This window comes from Diorhabda carinulata, chromosome 10 (genome assembly GCF_026250575.1).
Source record: "Diorhabda carinulata isolate Delta chromosome 10, icDioCari1.1, whole genome shotgun sequence".
Classification (NCBI taxonomy): Eukaryota; Metazoa; Arthropoda; class Insecta; order Coleoptera; family Chrysomelidae; genus Diorhabda; species Diorhabda carinulata.
The window spans coordinates 15,650,893-15,663,089 of record NC_079469.1 but is presented as its reverse complement, the minus strand read 5'-3'; the positions used below and the strand labels follow the sequence as shown (position 1 = coordinate 15,663,089).

General features: G+C 38.1%; 1 protein-coding gene across 1 annotated transcript in view; it reads right to left on the bottom strand.

Moving 5' to 3' along the window:
- Nucleotides 1–4,610: 4,610 nt before the first annotated feature.
- Nucleotides 4,611–12,197, bottom strand: part of LOC130898812 (thrombospondin type-1 domain-containing protein 4) — a 219,073-nt gene continuing 211,486 nt past the window's right edge. Inside the window, exons 11-14 of the mRNA XM_057808350.1 lie at nt 8,263–8,596; nt 6,763–6,963; nt 6,536–6,703; nt 4,611–4,793 (exon numbers count right to left, since the gene is read on the bottom strand). Of these exons, the coding sequence (XP_057664333.1) occupies nt 4,672–4,793; nt 6,536–6,703; nt 6,763–6,963; nt 8,263–8,596 (825 nt within the window). The 3' untranslated portion in view covers nt 4,611–4,671. The remainder of the gene's footprint in view (nt 4,794–6,535; nt 6,704–6,762; nt 6,964–8,262; nt 8,597–12,197) is intronic.

Below are 12,197 nucleotides of genomic sequence, written 5' to 3'. Positions count from 1 at the left end.
ATTCTTGAGGTTTACACAAAGAAAATGTGGAAGTTTACCATGGGACACAACATCCTTGTTACATCCTTCAGACTGAAGAATGATTTCGATATTTAAAGTACTGTTTGTTCTATGGAATAAAGGAAGAAACTACCATATACATCCTTTGTAATTACCAATTAACACAAAGAGGAAAATCCTAGAATTTGATCTAGTGAAAGAGCCTTGTTATTGAGCCAGAGATTCTTCAAGTCAAAAAATATTTTGATAGAGCATGAATGCCTTCAAAGTAACCTCCATTAAACGATAGAGCACCAGGGTATTCTTGAGGTTTACACAAAGAAAATGTGGAAGTTTACCATGGGACACAACTTCCTTGTTACATCCTTCAGACTGAAGAATGATTTCGATATTTAAAGCATTGTTTGTTCTATGGAATAAAGGAAGAAACTACCATATACATCCTTTGTAATTACCAATTAACACAAAGAGGAAAATCCTAGAATTTGATCTAGTGAAAGAGCCTTGCTATTGAGCCAGAGATTCTTCAAGTCAAAGGATATTTTGATAGAGCATGAATGCCTTCAAAGTAACCTCCATTAATCGATAGAGCACCAGGTTATTCTTGAGGTTTACACAAAGAAAATGTGGAAGTTTACCATGGGACACAACTTCCTTGTTACATCCTTCAGACTGAAGAATGATTTCGATATTTAAAGCACTGTTTGTTCTATGGAATAAAGGAAGAAACTACCATATACATCCTTTGTAATTACCAATTAACACAAAGAGGAAAATCCTAGAATTTGATCTAGTGAAAGAGCCTTGCTATTGAGCCAGAGATTCTTCAAGTCAAAGGATATTTTGATAGAGCATGAATGCCTTCAAAGTAACCTCCATTAATCGATAGAGCACCAGGTTATTCTTGAGGTTTACACAAAGAAAATGTGGAAGTTTACCATGGGACACAACATCCTTGTTACATCCTTCAGACTGAAGAATGATTTCGATATTTAAAGCATTGTTTGTTCTATGGAATAAAGGAAGAAACTACCATATACATCCTTTGTAATTACCAATTAACACAAAGAGGAAAATCCTAGAATTTGATCTAGTGAAAGAGCCTTGCTATTGAGCCAGAGATTCTTCAAGTCAAAGGATATTTTGATAGAGCATGAATGCCTTCAAAGTAACCTCCATTAATCGATAGAGCACCAGGTTATTCTGGAGGTTTACACAAAGAAAATGTGGAAGTTTACCATGGGACACAACATCCTTGTTACATCCTTCAGACTGAAGAATGATTTCGATATTTAAAGCATTGTTTGTTCTATGGAATAAAGGAAGAAACTACCATATACATCCTTTGTAATTACCAATTAACACAAAGAGGAAAATCCTAGAATTTGATCTAGTGAAAGAGCCTTGCTATTGAGCCAGAGATTCTTCAAGTCAAAGGATATTTTGATAGAGCATGAATGCCTTCAAAGTAACCTCCATTAATCGATAGAGCACTAAGTTATTCTTAATTCTAGCATTTGATCTAACGAAATAATCTTCCTATAAAGCTAGAGGCTCCCCAAGCCTGGAAAACTTCAACAGACAAGAACTGAGATGACCAAGGGGATTATTCAGGGAGATAATACCGAAATGATTCCCCCGTTGACGCTTTCGCTATTGATGATGCTTAGAATCTTTGATTACGTCGTACTGGATGTTAGACTGATCTGTTACGAAACGTAGAGACCGCGTAACCTCACTTTTCAGTGCACTTGTAGCCATGAGCGAAAAGTGTCTGTTGGGAATTATTGCAAGACCCTTCTTATAGTCCCGATTTGTGACCATGCGACTGATTTTTACAAAAAAGGCATCCGAAAGCTTCCGGATTGTGTGAGAGAAACCATCTGGAACAACTAAATTTATTAGAGGAGAATAGGGGGTTTGAATTTGTACGAGAAAATATTTTTGGTAACTATAAATACCAAATTATAGGAAAATCGTTTATAACATGTTTTAATATTCAAGGGAACTATGGAAAGGGAGAAGAACAGCACTTTCATCAGGTTCTAAAAGTAATGGAAGACATATTAGGGTTGGTAAGATTGTCAGATTGAACTTTCACGTTTCCTGGTTTTCTTAATGTGAGAAAATTAAAAAAAAAACGGAACCAAAAGCTAACAACCATCTTACATGAAAATTTCAACAATTCGACCATTTTGAATACGAATATGGACGTCAAAATTGACGTATTTTTTGGCGTCTTCTAGAACTCACTCAACATTTATTTGTACAACGGAAATAAATCTGCAGACTCGATAATCAACTTCAAACCTACTTCATAAGAAAAAAAAAATAATAAATTACAGTTTTATTTTTCGGTTATAAAAAACTGTGAATATTAAAATAAGTCACTCGATCTTATATACCATTTTGATAACCAACCATAGTTGAGGTTAGTTGAAGGGCGTCAGGTAGAAAAAGGAAAATGTCCCAGCGAATAAACTTCATAATTCTATTAACACGTACACTGCCGACTAATTATATCATCAACCGTATTGTTATACGAGGTGTAACTGATAAGTAACGAGACTAGTACTGCTATAGAAAAAGTACGCAAGCGCCAAAGGTTAACGACCGTCGGCTGTTTAACCTGAAGCTTCCACTTTCGAATACGATGTCTACGTGTCTATAGACAAACCGGTGTAGCCGTTAAGTGAAAATAAGCAAATCAAAATAAAGATGAAGGTGAAAATGTTGAGTAACATTATTGTATCTACGTTTTTACTGAACTTCGTGAAAGAATAAGGAAAAAACTACTCAAATGGTGGAAGGAGATGTCATGACATCCGGCCCATTCCACAGTGTACGTCAAGAAGCTCCTTTCTGGAGCATATATAAGAACACGAGTACGCAAATCATCAAATATTAAAGCTCTTAGAAGATATCAACGTAGACCTCGAAAAGATCTCTAGATGGAAGGACACGGTCGACCTGAAACTAGCGCGGCACAGAACTTAGGAGTCATGATTGTTGCCAGACTAAATTTCAAGAAACAAGCAGAACTCGTGAGCTTTAGGAGGTCCGAAACAGAAGGTGTCGTAGGTGGACATATCTGTGGTATTCCCATCTGGGACGAGACATTACAGGTGCAGGAACCAGGAGGGAGAGTCGCTTCGGTGTTTCGGTTGAGTGCCCTGAAAGTTGCCAGCGCAGGTGCATGGGAAATGTCCCGAGTTCGACATGGCAAGCAGAGCACTAGGTCCTGAAGATAAGTAACAGTATTTTTTACCCAAATCTCAATAATAATAAGAATAAACACGAAACTTCGAAATGCTTTCGCTTATAGTCATTCTGGTACAACGTAGAACTTAGCAGATTAGTTGAAAAATGAAGTTGAAGTTTTTGGATTAGGAGCAAGTCCATTGTTTGGAAAAATCCATTTATAAATGAAAAAACTTTTAGTTTTTGCCTCAATACTGGGTGTTCTCGATCTTAGGCGTGAAATGGTTATTAATAATACCAGGGAGCTCAAAAGAATAAGATTTTGAATGTAATTTTCGAATATTTCGACTATTTCTCTTATCCTCATTATTATTAGTATATAAATGCAAAAAATATCACAGTTTAATAATTTTCTATCAACAGAAATGAAAAAAAAAAATCCTAACTGGACATAACCGGTTCGTTATGTTCTCAGATGGACATTACCTGTCTATACCTGACACCCTGTCACTTAAAGATGTTAAAACTTTTCCGAAATTCTATTTTTTCAAATAAAAAAAAAAGATTGTTGTCAACCCGTGTGTCCTACAAGGTAGTAGTGCTTGTTTTCATGAAGGAAATGACCCTAAATCGGGCAAAATAAAAAGGATAAGTACTTGGGACCGAATAAGGAATGATGACATAAGAGAAAAATTGGGCGTACAGGATGTGGCGAGATGGGTCAGGGCACGAAAAACATTCTGGAAGGATGCCAGAAGACAGATGGGCCAAAACTGTAGGCAGACCACCAAAGAGGTGGTACTAGAGCTGGAGTTCGGCTTCTCAGGAAGATCCAAACGTACAGGACCTGGTCCTATTGAAAGAGGAAGAAGAAGAAGACTTGGTAGTGATGGTGGAAGCCAGCGCTGAACAATTGTCCACGAAAACTACCAGAGGATAGAAGAAAATCGATATTGGAACATATGACAAGAACTGCGGTAAAAAACCATCAACTGTATGGTAAGAATCACTTCTTAGGACACGCAAATTCGTAGGTCAGAGTTGCTCAAGTAGTCAGTGATTCTACCCCACGATATTTCGCGTTAATAAGTCTCCAGCTTCGTGTGTATTGTGGAGAGATATAACGCAAGTTGGTAGATCGGGATTGCTCACAAGGTAGTGACTCTTCTTCATGATAATTCGTCTCCAAGGTGAGTTTTGAGTTCAACGGCTTGTGTACCCTACAAATCTACCTTTTGGGTTGGTTGCTAGAAACTCGGACGTTTAATTTAAGGATAAGGTGAAGGGTTTGTTTCGGTTACAACTACAGAAATAAAAAGGAACGAGGAATCTTCCTGTTAGTTGATTAGAGGGATAGTTGGGGGTTATAAGCATTAGTCGACGTTCTTCTTTCGTTTTTGTTCACTCTCTTTTCTTTTTCAGTACTTTTTTCCTACCTAAACGATTTTCTTATTATCCAATCACAGCTGGTTATTTCGACTGTTCTTGGGCTCTTCTACAAGATTCACAACAATTTGTTACGTAGTAAGGATAATGACATAATCTCGCTTGTACGGCCAATTTGCATTTGTGGATTTTGTCCACGCAGTATCCTTAAAAATAAAACAATAGATTAATGCCGAGGGTTAAACCATTTACTCTACCCATGAGGTGCACCAAAAGTAACTAAGTAACTAAGCAAAAGTCAAAAGGACGACAAGTAAAACAGATTTTAATTTATGCAAGGTGTCTAAAAAGAAAATTCACCTTTGAATTGCTTACCATATAATCATGAGTGTCTTGGGAATTTAGTCGCCAACGCTCGTCACTTAAATGATGCGTCAGGCACTAGACTGATTGAAAAATAAATCGAGAAGTTTCAAGACTGAATAAATAAAAAACCCAGATCTCCCAAGGTCTTCCAGAACGATCGCTAATGTAGTGGTACTCGAGCCTTACTTTATTTCGTGTTTCGCACAAAGATTTAAGGCTGCACCCTTACAAAATTCAGTTGGTGCAGGAATTAAAGCTTCACGATTATTATCGAAGGCTTGACTTTGCAAATCAGCGTTTTCCAACGTTTACCAACGAAACTTTAATGGTTCCAGCAGCGCTTCGTGAATTTTTTTCTGGTAAATTGATCTCCAGAAGATGTGACTTAAGTTGGCCTCTACGCAGTTCCGATTCAATACCTATGAACTTTTTCCTATGGGGTTGTGTTAAATCTAAAGTTTACGCTAAGAAACTGACTTTTCTGTTACGAAATGGTAGCCATCACGAAGAATATATGCCGAACCGTCTTAGGCAGTTGTAGTACTCGTGAGCGCCATGTTATTTTCAAGAAATGAATTCTCAAGCAATGTATTTTGATGTGTAATGAATATTTTTTTCAATAACCTCTGTATGTTGCTTAAAAATGGTTTTGCTTTTGAATGCGAACTATCTTTTGAAACACCTTTAGGTTCACAATAGTAATTGAGGCACTTACTTTTTACTAAATTGCGTGTACCTGATACGGATTGCATAAAAAGGTTAGAAAAAAACAATAGTTCAAAGGAATTTGCAATATTAATGTCAAATAATTGAAATTTGCAGTATAAAACTTGGCAACGCTGTCAGTTATTCCAATCAGATTGAGTATAAGTTGGTTCAGGTGATTTGGAGAGTGAAAATAAGCTATAAAAGTTAACAAAACTATCGATTCTGATTAGAATCCTAATCTGTAGGCAGCAACCATTTATACGTCAGATCCCCTTAAAACTATCAATTTACATACACTTTCGTCTTAAAGATCTTGTGAAGACATTTCGACGTCTCACATGTGATTTGAATGCATCAACCGCTTCTTCTTTTCTTTTCCAAACGTCAAACGTTGCGAACGAGACGGCGGCCGGCGCGGCAACGGCAAGTTTCGACGTGTTGTACCGAATATCGAATAAGTTTTTAAGACTAACAGTCGCTGAGCTCCTAAAAACATTATCTGCCCAAAGTAGACGTCCGTTGAGCCTCCGTGGACTCCTGATGGTCCACATGGACCCCTTTGGGAATGACAACGTATAAGGGTCAATTCTAAATGGTATACAAGCGTTTGTTTGCCAGCAGTATTCGAAAATATCGGGAAAGGTTTATCATTAACGTTTTCCCGAACTTTGTACGGCAAATGGCAGAAAATCAACATTCAACGACTGATTGTACATTATGTAAACTATCTACTCCATAAATATTTTACGTTCTCCATTAATCTCATGAATATCCTTCACTAATTATATTAATTATTTGAAAATAATGATTAAAACGATATACTATGTTGCCAAGTCTTATTCTACGTCAAAATTAAGTGAAAGGTTAAACTTACGATCAATTGGTTCGTCTTGAACAGGTTTGTATCTCCCCTTGCTATCCGATTCACAAGGACACGTCCTTTTTCCCACTGGTTTATCGTTTTCCGGACATCCTTCGACGTTTCTTCCGTACGGATCCAAACATCTTATTTCTCTCCTCTGGATACCGATCGGACAAGTACCTATACGCTCAAAATATGTTAAAAAATACATTGGATGACGGGAAGGATTTTTTTTTCACCTTCGCATTGCCTCCAATCGCCGAAATACCAACGGGGAGGGCAAGTACCATCGCAGGCTTGTTCCTCGTTAGGTTTCAAGTGAGATGGGCAGGTTATGTCGTTGACTATATGGGGGGCTCCTCGAATTTTTACGACGCACACAACTTCGCGTTTCTGTTTCGCTCTACCGGAGCACGCGTCCGAACAAGGACCCCATGGACCTAAACGTGTGATTAGAAGAAAAAAAAAATCATCCGATATATTAAGATACAAAAGTGGCAAGAATAAATGTAATGGGACAAGCTGTACATGGAAAAATAGTAGCTACATCATAGCAAAGCGTTTCTAGTCATTGATAGAATGGGAAAATATACTGAGTGTTGCTTAAAATCAGTTCAAAAATGGTCTTAAATTGCAAAAAAATTCATCAATAATTTCATGGAAACAACAGATGTAATGGGACAAGCTGTACATGGAATTATAGTTACTACTGTATATAAAGACGTTCCCAGTTATTGAAAGAATAGGAAAATATACCGGGTGTTGCTTAAAATCGGTTCAAAAATGGTCTTAAATTGCAAAAAAATTCATCAATAATTTCATGGAAACAACAGATGTAATGGGACAAGCTGTACATGGAAAAATAGTAGCTACATCATAGCAAAGCGTTTCTAGTTATTGAAAGAATGGAATAATATATTGGGTGTTGCTTTAAATCGATTTAAAAATAGTCTAGAATGGAGAAAAGTGAATGGAAACATTACATTTGATCCTCAAACTCCTCCATTTACCCGACATTATTCCTCTCGACTTTTTACCGTTCCTAAATTGAAAACTATTCAGAAAAGAAGCCATTTTAGGAGAACAAAAATCATTGAAACGCTTATACCTAACCAGTTAATCAACTTAGTCATTCGTAGACCTAATCATAGTATACGTGGAAGTTGGTTATCGCCCGAAGGAAAATCCCAGAATGTGATCTAGTCTTCCTGCCTTCTCCTTCTTCCATAAAAAACTAATCAGAGCTCACGTAGAAGCTGGTTATCGTTAACCCAACAAAACTCTTCAATCTACGAAGAAGAGTCCTACAATTTGACCTAGTGGAAAAGCTCGGCATAGCCAACAACGCCTGGAAGAGTCTTCACTTCTGTTGGTTACGACGAAGGCAACCAAGAGGACTGTATAAAAGAATTTCCCGAATTCCTTCCAAGTAAGCCGACCAGCCAAAGGTTATTCCAATATCGGAGCTCCAGGAGTCAAAGAATCGTCTCCAAGAAGACACCTCGTCAGCGAATTTTTGCATTGAAGTACAAATAGTTGCATTATTCACTACTGGTCAAACTTTGCTGTCTGTTTTAAGGAATTTCACGCGTGGAAAATGTATTATTTCAAACGAAGAAGTTAGGGAAGCAAAAACTTTCACAACCTACACCAAAATGTTTTATTGGAACTGACGCTTGGAGTAAACACATACTGGTGATGACGATATAAATATCGAGATGAGATAAATTGATACTTACCGCTAAACCATTGCGCATTACATTGTTTTTCACTAGAACAAGCTCTAGATAATTCGGGTTTGGTCTCTGTTGGACAAGCGTCTTTTTCTTGTAGTCCGCATACTGCCGTACGCGTTTGTATGCCGGTACCACAAGCTTCTGAACACTGACTCCAATCCGACAATAACCACGTCGATATTGATCTACTGGCGGACGAATGATAAGCCGTTTCACGTGCAGTACACGATTCCATTTCGCAGTATTCCACGTGTGTCGGTCTATCTTCAGATGAACATCGACCAGACGGGCAAGTAACTGATCTAGTTCGATGACCGGTACCACACGTTACCGAACACTGAAATTATCCATAAAATATGAAAAGATTACTTTAAAGACCGTTACGAAATGCCGAGGAACGTCAACATTGACTCATTATGACGTTGTGAATCTTCAATTTGGTTATGGAATTGTAGAGTAAAATATGGTTAGTAATAGTACCACAGTCTACCTGGTTAACCAATACCTTCTAAATCTTCGAATCTCTTGTAAGCAAGAACAAGATTAAGATCATATGGTCTGGGTTTTACTTGAGCACTTTAACTGTAATTTTTGACTTTTTTGGTCTGGATCTTTAGGATTGATCTTGCTCTTCCTTATTCAGCAAAGATTTTGGTCTTCTCTATAGCTTTGGCTCTTGGTTTCGCTTATTTAAAATTGATCTTGGTTTTAATTTTGATTGCTGGGTTTCGCTTATTGCGTCTTGAGTTATTTCGGCACTAGACTGATCTTTCTTCATGTTTTTGGGCATGATATTGGTCTTCCTTTTACGCTATGGGTCTTCGTGTTTCTTATTAATGATGTGGGTCTTCCTTTTTCGGTCTGAGTGTTTAGGATTGATCTTGGTCTTCGCTATTCAGTACTGATTTTGATCTTCTCTATCGTCTTGGGTCTTGGTCTCGCTTATTTAAGATCGATCTTGGTTTTGGTCTTGATTGCTGGGTTTCGCTTATTGCGTCTTGAGTTATTTAGGCACTAGACTGAACTTTCTTCATGTTTTTGGGCATGATATTGGTCTTCCTTTTACGCTATGGGTCTTCGTGTTTCTTATTAATGATGTGGGTCTTCCTTTTTCGGTCTGAGTGTTTAGGATTGATCTTGGTCTTCGCTATTCAGTACTGATTTTGATCTTCTCTATTTTCTTGGGTCTTGGTCTCGCTTATTTAAGATCGATCTTGGTTTTGGTCTTGATTGCTGGGTTTCGCTTATTGCGTCTTGAGTTACTTAGGCACTAGACTGAACTTTCTTCATGTTTTTGGGCATGATATTGGTCTTCCTTTTACGCTATGGGTCTTCGTGTTTCTTATTAATGATGTGGGTCTTCCTTTTTCGGTGTGAGTGTTTAGGATTGATCTTGGTCTTCGCTATTCAGTACTGATTTCGATCTTCTCTATCGGCTTGGGTCTTGGTCTCGCTTATTTAAGATCGATCTTGGTTTTGGTCTTGATTGCTGGGTTTCGCTTATTGCGTCTTGAGTTATTTAGGCACTAGACTGAACTTTCTTCATGTTTTTGGGCATGATATTGGTCTTCCTTTTACGCTATGGGTCTTCGTGTTTCTTATTAATGATGTGGGTCTTCCTTTTTCGGTGTGAGTGTTTAGGATTGATCTTGGTCTTCGCTATTCAGTACTGATTTTGATCTTCTCTATCGTCTTGGGTCTTGGTCTCGCTTATTTAAGATCGATCTTGGTTTTGGTCTTGATTGCTGGGTTTCGCTTATTGCGTCTTGAGTTATTTAGGCACTAGACTGATCTTTCTTCATGTTTTTGGGCATGATATTGGTCTTCCTTTTACGCTATGGGTCTTCGTGTTTCTTATTAATGATGTGGGTCTTCCTTTTTCGGTCTGAGTGTTTAGGATTGATCTTGGTCTTCGCTATTCAGTACTGATTTTGATCTTCTCTATTTTCTTGGGTCTTGGTCTCGCTTATTTAAGATCGATCTTGGTTTTGGTCTTGATTGCTGGGTTTCGCTTATTGCGTCTTTAGTTACTTAGGCACTAGACTGAACTTTCTTCATGTTTTTGGGCATGATATTGGTCTTCCTTTTACGCTATGGGTCTTCGTGTTTCTTATTAATGATGTGGGTCTTCCTTTTTCGGTGTGAGTGTTTAGGATTGATCTTGGTCTTCGCTATTCAGTACTGATTTTGATCTTCTCTATCGTCTTGGGTCTTGGTCTCGCTTATTTAAGATCGATCTTGGTTTTGGTCTTGATTGCTGGGTTTCGCTTATTGCGTCTTGAGTTATTTAGGCACTAGACTGATCTTTCTTCATGTTTTTGGGCATGATATTGGTCTTCCTTTTACGCTATGGGTCTTCGTGTTTCTTATTAATGATGTGGGTCTTCCTTTTTCGGTCTGAGTGTTTAGGATTGATCTTGGTCTTCGCTATTCAGTACTGATTTCGATCTTCTCTATCGGCTTGGGTCTTGGTCTCGCTTATTTAAGATCGATCTTGGTTTTGGTCTTGATTGCTGGGTTTCGCTTATTGCGTCTTGAGTTACTTAGGCACTAGACTGATCTTTCTTCATGTTTTTGGGCATGATATTGGTCTTCCTTTTACGCTATGGGTCTTCGTGTTTCTTATTAATGATGTGGGTCTTCCTTTTTCGGTCTGAGTGTTTAGGATTGATCTTGGTCTTCGCTATTCAGTACTGATTTTGATCTTCTCTATCGTCTTGGGTCTTGGTCTCGCTTATTTAAGATCGATCTTGGTTTTGGTCTTGATTGCTGGGTTTCGCTTATTGCGTCTTGAGTTATTTAGGCACTAGACTGATCTTTCTTCATGTTTTTGGGCATGATATTGGTCTTCCTTTTACGCTATGGGTCTTCGTGTTTCTTATTAATGATGTGGGTCTTCCTTTTTCGGTGTGAGTGTTTAGGATTGATCTTGGTCTTCGCTATTCAGTACTGATTTTGATCTTCTCTATCGTCTTGGGTCTTGGTCTCGCTTATTTAAGATCGATCTTGGTTTTGGTCTTGATTGCTGGGTTTCGCTTATTGCGTCTTGAGTTATTTAGGCACTAGACTGAACTTTCTTCATGTTTTTGGGCATGATATTGGTCTTCCTTTTACGCTATGGGTCTTCGTGTTTCTTATTAATGATGTGGGTCTTCCTTTTTCGGTCTGAGTGTTTAGGATTGATCTTGGTCTTCGCTATTCAGTACTGATTTTGATCTTCTCTATCTTCTTGGGTCTTGGTCTCGCTTATTTAAGATCGATCTTGGTTTTGGTCTTGATTGCTGGGTTTCGCTTATTGCGTCTTGAGTTATTTAGGCACTAGACTGAACTTTCTTCATGTTTTTGGGCATGATATTGGTCTTCCTTTTACGCTATGGGTCTTCGTGTTTCTTATTAATGATGTGGGTCTTCCTTTTTCGGTCTGAGTGTTTAGGATTGATCTTGGTCTTCGCTATTCAGTACTGATTTTGATCTTCTCTATCGTCTTGGGTCTTGGTCTCGCTTATTTAAGATCGATCTTGGTTTTGGTCTTGATTGCTGGGTTTCGCTTATTGCGTCTTGAGTTATTTAGGCACTAGACTGATCTTTCTTCATGTTTTTGGGCATGATATTGGTCTTCCTTTTACGCTATGGGTCTTCGTGTTTCTTATTAATGATGTGGGTCTTCCTTTTTCGGTCTGAGTGTTTAGGATTGATCTTGGTCTTCGCTATTCAGTACTGATTTTGATCTTCTCTATCGTCTTGGGTCTTGGTCTCGCTTATTTAAGATCGATCTTGGTTTTGGTCTTGATTGCTGGGTTTCGCTTATTGCGTCTTGAGTTATTTAGGCACTAGACTGATCTTTCTTCATGTTTTTGGGCATGATATTGGTCTTCCTTTTACGCTCTGGGTCTTCGTGTTTCTTATTAATGATTAATTAATGATGTTGGTCTTCCTTT